At 42.9% G+C, this 12,288-nt stretch overlaps 1 protein-coding gene across 2 annotated transcripts in view; it reads right to left on the bottom strand.

Annotated features, from left to right (window-relative positions):
* The window catches only part of BLM (BLM RecQ like helicase), a 75,125-nt gene extending 63,555 nt beyond the window's left edge, over window positions 1-11,570 (bottom strand). For both annotated transcript variants that reach the window (XM_059678387.1, XM_059678388.1), the window contains exons 1-2: window positions 11,459-11,570; window positions 837-938 (exon numbers count right to left, since the gene is read on the bottom strand). In XM_059678387.1, coding sequence (XP_059534370.1) covers window positions 837-934 — 98 coding nt within the window. In that variant the 5' untranslated portion in view covers window positions 935-938; window positions 11,459-11,570. The remainder of the gene's footprint in view (window positions 1-836; window positions 939-11,458) is intronic.
* Window positions 11,571-12,288: the final 718 nt, after the last annotated feature.

Below are 12,288 nucleotides of genomic sequence, written 5' to 3'. Positions count from 1 at the left end.
ATGAAATACTTGAATTAGATAAATTGTAACAAACCCAGTAATTTTTTTTTACTAACTTATATAACTTACCTTCTATCCTCCTCTCCGATTTTAAAATTTATAAGGCAAGTTAAAATATACTTTGTATGCTCTGATCCTTCTATTCAGGACCAATTATTCAGTTTTGAGAGTATCCAGGCCATTCCCTCTACTTTATTTCTCAGGCTTGTAGTTCTTAGTCATCCAGAGGGAGAGGATGGCATAAGTGAAAAAAGGGAAAAGACTCAAATGTGGCTACTTGTTGCTACTCTGATCAAAGTTTTATGGGGGAAAAATGTACTGAGATTTGGAGGAGAAGTAAGAATCCTAGATACCTCTGGACTTACCGACATAAAGGTCAATGGTGACTTTAAAGCCAGGCACCCAGAACTTGGTAAGGGTATAATAAGGAATATAAATCATTAGATATCATTAGGAATTTGGAGTGTATCTTGGAGGAAAGAACAGAACCAGAGAGCTAGAGTTTCTTTATAAGTTGTTTTTGGAAAAGATATAAAATTATATTAAAATGCTAAAAAATACCTATTTGCCTAAATTTACAAAAAGATTCATTATTAATTCACTCAACAAATATTTACTGAGCAAGTATTATGTGCCAGGAACTGCGCAAAAGTGCTGAACAATTTATTACCTGGTGCTGCTAACACATGTTCTACCATTAACTTGCAAAGTGGGAAAATCATTAACCTCACAGCTTCATTTCCCCATCTATACAATGAAAGGGTTGAAAGTGCAGATATCTCATTTGTATGATACTGTACTAGTATGTATAACAACAAAACAGCCAAAATACTTACGAAGGTTTTGGTTTTGAAAGATTTAATTTGCTGTTAAGTTTTCTGGCTGAATGACGCTCCAGTTGCTCCTGTAGATTATTTTGAGGAACAGCAGCCATGATCCTAAAAAGAGAGGGGGAAAATATCAGTACAGTTATGGGCTTTGCATGAATCACAATATTTTGGGGGGGGGGGGGCAGAGGGGATGGAGCACTGTTCCAACTGTGCCCAAAGTAATGAGGCTTTTTGGGTCAATAAACTGTTTTGACATTTACAACTGGTTACATTTGAACTACATAATCTTTAACTAACTGGCGCTCACTTGAATAGCAAAATGACCTGGTTTCCCCCAATGCTAAAACAAACACAAAGGACATTAAGGGAAGGGATTATTAGGAAAGGGCTTGCAGAAAAATGACACCTGGCCTGGGCTTGAAGAATAAATAGAAAGTACACAGTGTGGTAGGAGAAAATAATCAAAGCATACTGAAAACCCACAGAACAAATGAGTAACCGAATTCACCACCAATGAGAGCAATGGCTCCCCACGTTTCATAATTATCTAGTTTCAAGCTGAAATACTTTTACCAAGCGTAAAAGTATTCTTGTAGAATACCTTGTAGAACAAACTGTGATATTTGCTGAGCTATTGTCTGAGATAACGTACAGCTTGATCCACCTTCAAGTTACTGGGGTACAAGAAGACAGGACAGCCAAAATCTATGGATAGCAAAAAATTTTCATTTCAGCTGATAGTTATAACTCCTTTCCCACTCTATCTTCTTTTTTAAAAAAAAAAAATACTTTTATTGATTTCAGAGAAGGGAGAGATAGAAATGATGAGAGAGAATCATTGATTGGCTGCCTCCTGCACATCCCCCAGTGGGGATCGAGCCCACAACCGGGGCATGTGCCCTGACCGGGAATCAAACCAAGACCTCCTGGTTCACAGGTCAACGCTCAACCACTGAGCCACTCTGGTGGGGCTATCTTTCTTTTTCAAATCAATGGGAATAAATAAAAAGTTATTGTAGAGTGACAGAAAGTCCAAACTAAATTTAATTTGCATGGCCCAAACTCTTTAAAATGCAAGGAAAAATAATACAAAGAAGCAGAATTGTAAGATCAGTATCACTTGACCAACAGAAATGAGAAATGTACTAAGAACTCAGGTTCTTTGGTTAATCCTGCCACAAATTCACTGTGTGGCTTTGAGGAATTCATTGACTCTCTCCAGTGTCCTCATTTCTAAAATAAGAAGGTTGGGTTAGAAAATTTCCATGTTTCCTTCTAAAATTAGCCTTCCATGATTCTAAAACAAATAGGTATTTGGCAGGGATGAAACGAGAAAGATAGAAATATGTCTTTTAAAAATGTTGATGAGAATAAAAAGTGTCATAAAGAAAAACATAATATATACAAAAAGTAGAGCTTTTAAACTGGAGATTTTCAAAGTGGAGGCACAAGTTAACAAAACAAATTAGTAAGAAAAATATAAGCAAAATTTAGAAAGTTTATAATATGATCTTAATAAAACTGGAGTGAAGAAAAAAAATCCCAACATTATAAAATGAAACTATTTTTAAAGTGATAATTAAAATACTACACATTGAACTGTTTGTTCGTTGGCAGTGGTTCTTAGCAATGTGGGTCAGATTCTGGCAACAATCTGAAGAAAGTGATAGTCTCCACTCTGGCTTCTACCCTGATCACAATGCTAAATCCCTTAATTGGGGGGCGGGGGGGGGGGTCACTAATGACTGATCTCCATGTTACTTATTACAATGCCCCTTTTCAATCAATCCTCTTTCCTGATGGCTTAGCATATGACGAAGTTGATTATATGCTCTCTTTTTTTAAAATATATTTTATTGATTTTTTACAGATAGGAAGGGAGAGAGATAGAGAGTTAGAAACATCGATGAGAGAGAAACATCGACTAGCTGCCTCCTGCACATCTCCCACTGGGAATGTGCCCGAAACCAAGGCACATGCCCTTGACCGGAATCGAACCCGGGACCCTCCAGTCTGCAGGCCGACGCTCTATCCACTGAGCCAAACCGGTTTCGGCTATATGCTCCTTTTTAAAACACAAGCCTTCTTTCAGACTCTCTTGACAATTTATTCCTATTCATCCTCCATCCTCCAATGGTAGATCTAACCATTACTTCCTTAAGGAAAACTCTATATTTAGGTAGTCACATCTAAGTGGTTAAGAGCAAACAAAATACATGGATTTGTAGCCTGGCTCTACCACTTAGTAGCTAAATGCCCTTGGACATATTATTTAACCTCTCTATCTCAGATTCCTCACCTATACAGTGCCTACCCACCTCATATGTAAAGTGCTCAGAATAATAATATCTGGCAGATAGTAGGCAATATATAAGTGCTTGATAAAGAAATAATACCCAATAATATACCCTTACAATAATAAATACCTCTTCTCAATTGCAGTTTTTATCATAGTTGCAATTCTATTCATTTTTGTAATTATTTGGTTGGTATTTCTTCTACTAGATTGTAAACACTAGGCAAAAATGGGCCATTATGTGTTTTATAACCCACAGCATCTCTAAGCACCTGGCATTAAATATTTATTAAATGAAAGAATAAAAACGTTAAATAACATATGTCTCAACTATGACTTATCGCAGAAATGTAAAGCTGGTTTAACATTAAGTGAAACCACTAATATGATATATCATCTTTACAGTTTAAGTAATAAAAATCAATGTAATCTGATCAATAAATTTTAAAAACATTTCTATGGGGTAAAGCATACTAGCAATAAAGTACACTAATCTTAAGTAAATGGCTCAATGTGGTTTCACTTAATGTATCTAACTATGTAAACAACATCCAAATCAAGGTATTGAACATTTCTGGCACCCAGGTATGCTTTCTTTCTTTTCTTTTTTTTTTTCAAATATATTTTACTGATTTTTTTACAGAGAGGAAGGGAGAAGAATGGAGAGTTAGAAACATCGATGAGAGAGAAACATCGATCAGCTGCCTCCTGCACACCCCCCACTGGGGATGTGCCCACAACCAAGGTACATGCCCTTGACCGGAATCGAACCTGGGACCCTTCAGTCCGCAGGCCAACGCTCTATCCACAGAGCCAAACCGGTTAGGGCCCGGTATGCTTTCTTGTGTCCTTTCCCAGTTAATACATCCCAGATGTAACCACTACCTGAGTTTATCACCATAGATTAGTTTTGCCTATTTGCGAACTTTTTTAAAAAAATTTTCTTTTATGATTTGAGAAAGAGGAAGGGAGAGAGAGAGAGAGAGAGACGTCAATGTGAAAAAAACTGATTGCCTCCCACATGCGCCCTGACCAGGAATCAAACCTGCCACCCTTTGGTGTACCAGACGACACTCCAACCAACCGAGCCACACCAATCAGGGCCTATTCTTGAACCTCTTGATATTTGTATATATGGAATCATACAGTATATATTATCAATGCATTTTTGAAAAAGCATCTGATGAAACTCAAACCATTTCTAATAGATATATAACAGACCCAATATAATATCTTATATTTTACAACAGGGGTGAATCCATAAAAATATGGGCAAAAACAATATTGTTCTTTTATTTTCACTCTCATATTGAACATTCTTGCTGGTGCAAAAATATTCAAAAAGGAAAATACTAGAAAAGAAGAAGCATGAATATCATGACTTGTAGAAAATTAGATTACTAACATAAGCCAGGCATAACAATAGATAATTAAAGCTTTAGTAATGTGGTTAAATAAATATAAACCCACAAAAGTTAAATGCATTCTCATGTGGTAGTAATAACTAACTAGAAAATATAATTTTTAAAAGGCATTCAATTAACAATAACAATGCAAACTATTAAACAACTACCAATTAACAGAGGCATACATCTTCATGATATGACAAAAATGACCAAGTATTACTGAGAGAAATGAAAAAAAAAATTGGATAAATATTTCATGCTCTTAAATGAAAGGTTTAAATATCACAAAACAGTTCTTTGAAAATTAATTTATGAGTTTACAAAATTCCAACTGGAACACCAGAAGAATATTTCATAAAACTCAACAAAAATGCTTCTGAAATTCATTGACAAAACCACAATACAAGAATACTAAATAATACTGCAGTGGGAACTAGCATTTAGAATTATAATCGTATTAAATGTGAAAATAATCTAAATGAAAAACCTAGGTGAAGACATGGTTGGGGGAGGGGGAGGAGCTGGGAGGAGGGGGGAACGTGGAGGGAGGGAGAATGGGAGCTATCTGTAATACTATTAACAATAAAAATTATATTAAAAAAAGAAAAACCTAGTCTCTAAAACATGTTTAATGTATAATGACAGAAACAATAAAATAGGGCAAAGAATCAATATTTAACAAATGCTAATCAATAAGCCATATACTCTAGGGCAGGGGTGGGCAACCTTTTTGTGAGTGCGTGCCAAAACCAGCAAAATCTCTGACTCAAAATTCTTCTGCGTGCCAACCCTAATTTTTTGAGAACATGTTATGCCTACTTGATATCTCTTAAGGTGTACGTATGTGAAGAACCTTGAAGACATAATAAAATTCATTCGAGCGACAAAAACACAGTATATGATGATGAAAAATACATTTTTTTTGTTTTTTTGTTTGTTTTTTTTTTTTTAATTAAATCTTTATTGTTCAGATTATTACATTTGTTCCTCTTTTTTCCCCCCATAACTCCCCTCCTCCCAGTTCCCGCCCCACCCTCCGCCCTCACTCCCCACCCACTGTCCTCATCCATAGGTGCACGATTTTTGTCCAGTCTCTTCCCACATCTCCCACACCCCTTTCCCCCTCAAGAATAGTCAGTCCATTCCCTTTCTATGTCCCTGATTCTATTATAATCAACAGTTCATTCTGTTCATCAGATTATTTATTCACGTGATTCTTAGATTCACTTGTTGATAGATGCATATTTGTTGTTCATAATTTGTATTTTTACCTTTTTCTTCCTCTTCCTCTTCTTAAAGGATACCTTTCAGCATTTCATATAATCCTGGTTTGGTGGTGATGAACTCCTTTAGCTTTTCCTTATCTGTGAAGCTCTTTATCTGACCTTCAATTCTGAATGATAGCTTTGCTGGATAAAGTAATCTTGGTTGTAGGTTCTTGGTATTCATCACTTTGAATATTTCTTGCCACTCCCTTCTGGCCTGTAAAGTTTCTGTTGAGAAATCAGCTGACAGTCGTATGGGTATTCCCTTGTAGGTAACTGAGTTTCTTTCTCTTGCTGTTTTTAAGATTCTCTCTTTATCTTTTGCTCTTGGCATTTTAATTATGATGTGTCTTGGTGTGGTCCTCTTTGGATTCCTTTTGTTTGGGGTTCTCCACACTTCTTGGACCTGTAAGTCCATTTCTTTCACCAGGTGGGGGAAGTTTTCTGTCATTATTTCTTCAAATAGGTTTTCAATATCTTGCTCTCTCTCATCTTCTGGCACCCCTATAATTCTGATGTTGGTACGCTTGAAGCTGTCCCAGAGGCTCCTTACACTATCCTCGCATTTTTGGATTCTTTTTTCATTTTGCTTTTCCGGTTGGATGTTTTTTGCTTCCTCGCATTTCAAATCATTGACTTGATTCTTGCGCTCCTCTGGTCTGCTGTCGGGAGTCTGTATAATATTCCTTATTTCAGTCCGTGTGTGCTTAATTTCTAGTTGGTTCCCCAATATAAGATCGAGGGTCTTATTAGTTTTCGTGTAGATCTCATTAAGTTTATCGGCAGCTTCTAAACAGTTCTTGAGAGACCTTAAAAGTGTGGTTCTGAACTCTATTTCTTCCATTGACAATTTTGTCCTGTTTCTTTGTCTCCGCATTTTGTTATGCTTCCTTGGTGCACCCCCTAGTGGTCTTTGTTCGCAGTCTTATAGATAAATCTTGATTGTTGTAGCTAATTCCAGGGAGGGTTTGACCTCCAGGCCAAGTGGCTATGAGAATCAGCTGTGTCAGCAGTGAGAGAACTTCTGTCCTCTAGGGAGGTGCTAATCTAGCCTTTGCCTGAGGCTATCCGGCAAATGCCTCTGTGCAGGGCTTGGGCGGGGCGGGTTGCACAGGATCAACAGGGTGGGCCGGAGAGAGCAGTTATGGCGGCTCTCAGTCCTGTCCCAAGGGGCTCTGCCTCTCTGAGTCCCAGCACCCGCTGCAAAGCTCGGAGAGAAAGCTGCACTCGCTCTGACCGAAGCCAGACAGTCCCGCTTCTCCCGTTTGAGTCTGGGTCCCTAAAGACTCGCCCGGATCTGGTGCTCAGAGTCTGCGACTCCCTCCCGATTGAAAACGCCAACCGCGCCCTCCGCCGCCAGCCCGCTCCGCGCACTCCGCACCTCAGAATTTGACTTCAGCACTGCGCCTACTCTGAGTGTCCGTATGCGTTTCTCTTTCCTCGTAGTTGTAGGACTTCCACTCAGCCAGCGTTCCTGTGGTTCTGGGTGATGTCCCTTCCGTTTTTTGGTTTCACTTTTGAAGTAGTTGTTCAAAGCAGCAAACTCCGGCGTTAACCTATGCCGCCATCTTGGTTCTCCCTAGCTTCTATATTTGTAACATAGTTGCTTAGAGTTGCAGCTCAGAGGCCTGCAGCGGCAGGTGGGGAATGTTGGAGTCCTCCATCACTCTACATTTGTTTTTTAATGTATACATGTTATGTAAAATTATTTATTTATCTAAGATGCACCTACACTGAATTTATCTGAAAAATAAAAAAGTCGATATTAAGAAAAAAATTGTAAATGGAAGTTTATAAGAGAGGGTTTCGCGTGCCAGCAAAAATTACTGGCGTGGCATGCCAGGGGTTGCCCACCCCTGCTCTAGGATCAATAAGTGGCAAATGATGACATGGGCCAAATCTGGCCTGCAGCCTGTGTTTGTAAATAAAGTTTTACTGAAACACAGCTATGCCCATTTGTTCATATACTGCTGGCTACTTCAGCACCACAAATGAGTAGTTATGACAGAGAATGTTGAGTCTGCAAAGCCTAAAATATTTACTATCTAGCCCTTCACAGAAAGGGATTGTTGACAGTTGCTCTAGATTATTGCTGGATAAAATAGAAAATTATTAAGTACATCAAATCTCTGACAAAAAGCTTAAAAACTTATCAGGTCAAAAACCTAAATCAAAGTGGGAACCCAGAAAGTAAGGACAGCACTGAAGTTCCTTTTCTCCCGAGGGCCGCTGTCTAATCCGAGAATCTGAGGATCAGTTTTTGATAGCCTTGGAGGAAAAAATGCTCTCAATCAAAGTTAGGGGCCACCAAGTGTGGGAAATATTCATCCCCCTGCAAAACCAGCACCACAGTCCTGGCCGGTGTGGCTCAGTTGGTTGAACACTGTCCCGTGCACCAAAAGGTCACAGGTTTGATTCCTGGTCAGGGCACATGCCCGACTTGTGGGCACCTTCCCCAGTAGGGAGCGTGCAGGAGGCAGCCAACCAGTTTCTCTTTCACATCTATGTTTCTCTCTCTCCCTTCCTCTCTAAAATCAACAAAGACGTATCATAAAAATAAAACTAGCACCAAAAAGGACGATATCATTTAGGAAAAGGTAAACTCAAATTAAACCCCCACTACCATCCCCAGGTGTCTGTCTATAAATAAAATTACCAGTTGCTGAGGGATTAAATGGGACAGACCCTGAAACTACAAATCCAAGAATCTTTTCAACACACACACACACACCTTAAGCCATGAATTTAGATTAAAGTGATCCTAATTCCAAAGCACTTGGCAGAAACGAATGCAAAAACATCTCTGGAAGAATACACCTTTATCCAAGGCCTTAAATAATGACTACAATTTTTAAAGACAGTGTACCAAACACAGACAGAAACAGCCAAACACTCAAGGAAACAAGAATGAGAACTAGCCCTGGCTGGTTTGCTCAGAGGTTAGCACATCAGCCAGAGCACTGGAAGGTTGCGGATTCGATTCCAGTCAAGAGCACATACCCCAGTTGCAGGCTCGATTCCCCGGCCAGTCCAGTCGGGTTCGTGCAATAGATGTGTCTCCCTCAGAAAAATGTTTCTCTCTCTTTGTCTCTCCCCTCCCTTCCACTCTAAAAATCAATGGGAAAATATCCTCAGGTGAGGTTTAACAAAACAAAACAAAAAAAAAACAAAAAAAAAACGAAAGAAAACTAGTTGTAACAGAAGCAAACAGTATCAGGCCTAAGAGTATAAAGCGATTAAACTTATTATGTTTAAAAATACAAAAGAAACTTGAAACAAGTAGAACTTCCCAAGCAGGGTGGAGGTTGTAAAGAAGGGTAGTCTATGCACTATTTGTGCAACAGACTTGTGCAATGGTTTGTACCAGGCAATGAAGACCCACAGTGGCTTTCAGCATTTAGTTCCCAAAGAGTAGTTTGCAATTTCTCTGGACCTCTTTGTTCTAGCCTTTCTTCCCTTAAAAGAAACATATTGAAAAAATAAAGAATACATATGTGCTAAAATTAATATATAATTAATGTAATTCTATTTAACATATCCTATATAATAAAATCCTAATATGCAAATCAACCATATGGTGGACCAACCAGTTGCTATGACACACAGTGACCACCAGGGGGAAGACGCTCAATGCAGGAGCTGCCCCCTGATGGTCAGTGCGCTCCCACAGGGGGAGCACCGCTCAGCCAGAAGCCGGGGCTGATGAGTGCAGCAGTGGAGGCGGGAGAGGCAGCACTAAGGACCGTCTGCGGGGTCTGCCCGCTTATCCTCCAAAGAGTCCTGGACTGCAAGAGGGTGCAGGCTGGGCTGAGGGACCTCCCCTCCAAGTGCACAAATGTCCTGCACCAGGCGTCTAGTATACAGAAAATACAATAACCATGTACCCACCAACCAAACTTAAGACGTTAATCTTTACCCTGTTTCTCTCTTTTAAAGTATAAAACATTGCAAATATATTATTTATTTATTTTATTTTATTCCTTACCCACGGCTCATTTTCCCACTGAATTCAAGAGTGAAAGGGGGGAAGGAGGGTGAGGGAGAGAGACATGGAAATGAGAGACACATCCACTGGTTGCCTCCAGCACACGCCTCTACCCGGGGCTGGGGAACCTGCAACTCAGGTAAGTGTCCTCGACCAGGAATCGACCCTTCCGTCCGTAGGAAGACGCTCTAACCACTGAGCAAACCAGCCAGGGCTCAAATAGAGTTGAAATTTCCCTCCCTTCTCAGAGATGATACTGACTAGTCTAAAGTGGATGCAATTCCCCTGCGTGTAGTTACTTTATGACACACCTAACACTAGGGTCTTTAACCAGCATTTTAACTCTGGGTCTCCTCATCAGCACAGTGAAGGCAGCAGCCACCTCCCCAGAAATTCTCCTCCCAGTGGACTATGAGCTCCTTCCTGACAGCCGCCCACCTAACAACATGCTGGCTTCTTCTCCTTCTCGTTGCTGTTCCCCACACGGAACACCTGCCTCCCCTTCTCCATTTCCCATGGATCCCTCACGCGGTCTCTCCCTTGACAGCTCCTCAGACATGGCAGGGGCTCAGGGGCGCCGTCTACACTGGCGGCACCGGGAGCTGGCAGCGCCTTCTCCATCTCGGGACGTCAGGTGGCCCACGTGTTGAGGAACCCAAGGGCCTGGTGTCGAGGAAGATGCTTTGGAGTCAACTCTTAGTTCAAATTCTCTCCAAAAGACGCCGAAACCGGTTTGGCTCAGTGGTAGAGCGTCGGCCTGCGGACTGAAGGGTCCCAGGTTCGATTCCGGTCAAGGGCATGTACCTGGGTTGCGGGCACATCCCCAGTAGGAGATGTGCAGGAGGCAGCTGATCGATGTTTCTCTCTCATCGATGTTTCTAACTCTCTATCTCTCTCCCTTCCTCTCTGTAAAAAAATCAATAAAATATGTTTTTTCTTTAAAAAAAAAAGCCCTTGGATTGGAGCAGGGACAACCTTTGCGCTGCGATGCTCCAGGAGGGCGGGTCTGACCTCCTTCTCCGAGTCATGCAAACGGAGCCCTGACCATGGACCAAATGCCCCTGCAAGCACTTCCTGCACAGACGAAATCACGGAATCCTGGCCCAAAACAGAACCATGTAGAGGGGTCCTCCCCCCGCAGGACGGAGCTGAAGTGGCGGTGGAGTCACAGAGCGGGACGCGCAAGAGCGGGGCTGCGAACCCGGCCTCTGACCCGCACCCCTGACCCGGGGTCTCGCGAAGCTACGACTGTAAGACAACGGGGGCCCCGCACGTGGCACACAGCAGACACGCAAAACACGGCAGCCGGGCTCGAGGCCGCGGAAGGCCACAGGGCAGAGCAGCGATTTACTAGTATTTTCCTCAGGAGGGACATGGGGCCGGGCCTGGCCGGTGACTCCGCTGAGGCAGACACCATGGTGGGCACGGGTCGACCCCAACGAGAACACAAAATGGGCTCTGGGCCGGCTCGGCCCCAACACCCTGGGCGACCCCCGCACGGCTCGCCTCCGCCCCGGGCCTGTTTCTGTCAGGGAACCGCCTCTGCTCTCTCCCAGGCTGCCCGCGAAACGACAGGGCTCGGCGGACCGAGCAACGGAGGAGCCCGCGAGGCTTTCCTGTCCAGCAGGGCCGGGAAGCCGGGCCGAGCCGGCCCTAGGTCCGCGCGACCCACTCACCTCTCCCTCAGGCTCGGAGCTGGAGGAACCGCGGTCCAAACTCCCCGCGCCGGCTCCTCAGCCCATGCGCCGCACGCCAGCTCACTTCGCGCCAGAAGCCGGCCGGTTCCGATTGGATGCGTCCTGAAAAAACCGACCAATACCGTCGCGTCGCGGTACCTGTCCCCGCCCCCGTGGGCGTCCGGGGCGGGGTCACGGCGCGGCGCTGGGAATCACGTGTTCCCAACACCCAATCATAACGCAGAATGTCAGGTCAGGTGACTACGGTTAAACCCCGGCTTCCGGTGCTGGTGGGGGCTCTGTTTTTGTTGTGTTTCCTAGAGTTGGTGAAGGTTCTTCATACAAAGCAGGCGGCGGGGCCGCGGTCGGCGGTGGGGTTGGAGACCCCGGGGTTTGAGGAGGCCTGAGACTCGCCGGTTCGCACAGGCAGAGGCTCTGGTCCTCCGTCTGCGCCTCGGCCGCTCTCTCCTCTCCTCTCCCTTAGCAGCGCGGGCTCTGCCCCACCGCAACGCTAAGTTGTCGGTAACAGGAAAAGGGGTCGCAAACGCAGATTTCTCCAGGGACGCGGACAGCCCCTGAGTGAGAAGCCGAGCTGTGGTTCCCGCCGACTGTGGCCACGTGATGCCAGAGCTTCTTCCTTTTCTTTATTAAAATCCTTTATTTCTCCTTTAAGAAAAACGGACAATCTGTTTCTTTTTTTATGCGTGAAGTATGCCAGTTTTTAAATTTTACCCCAAAAATGCGGGCAAACAAAACACGTTGAATTGTAGAATAAAGCAAAAGCAGAGTATTATTTCTTTAAAAATTAATGATTTCAGAGAGGGAGGGAG

This window comes from Myotis daubentonii, chromosome 21, assembly GCF_963259705.1.
Source record: "Myotis daubentonii chromosome 21, mMyoDau2.1, whole genome shotgun sequence".
NCBI lineage: Eukaryota > Metazoa > Chordata > Mammalia > Chiroptera > Vespertilionidae > Myotis > Myotis daubentonii.
The sequence above is the reverse complement of the archived record's forward strand: the minus strand, read 5'-3'. Positions and strand labels throughout refer to the sequence as shown.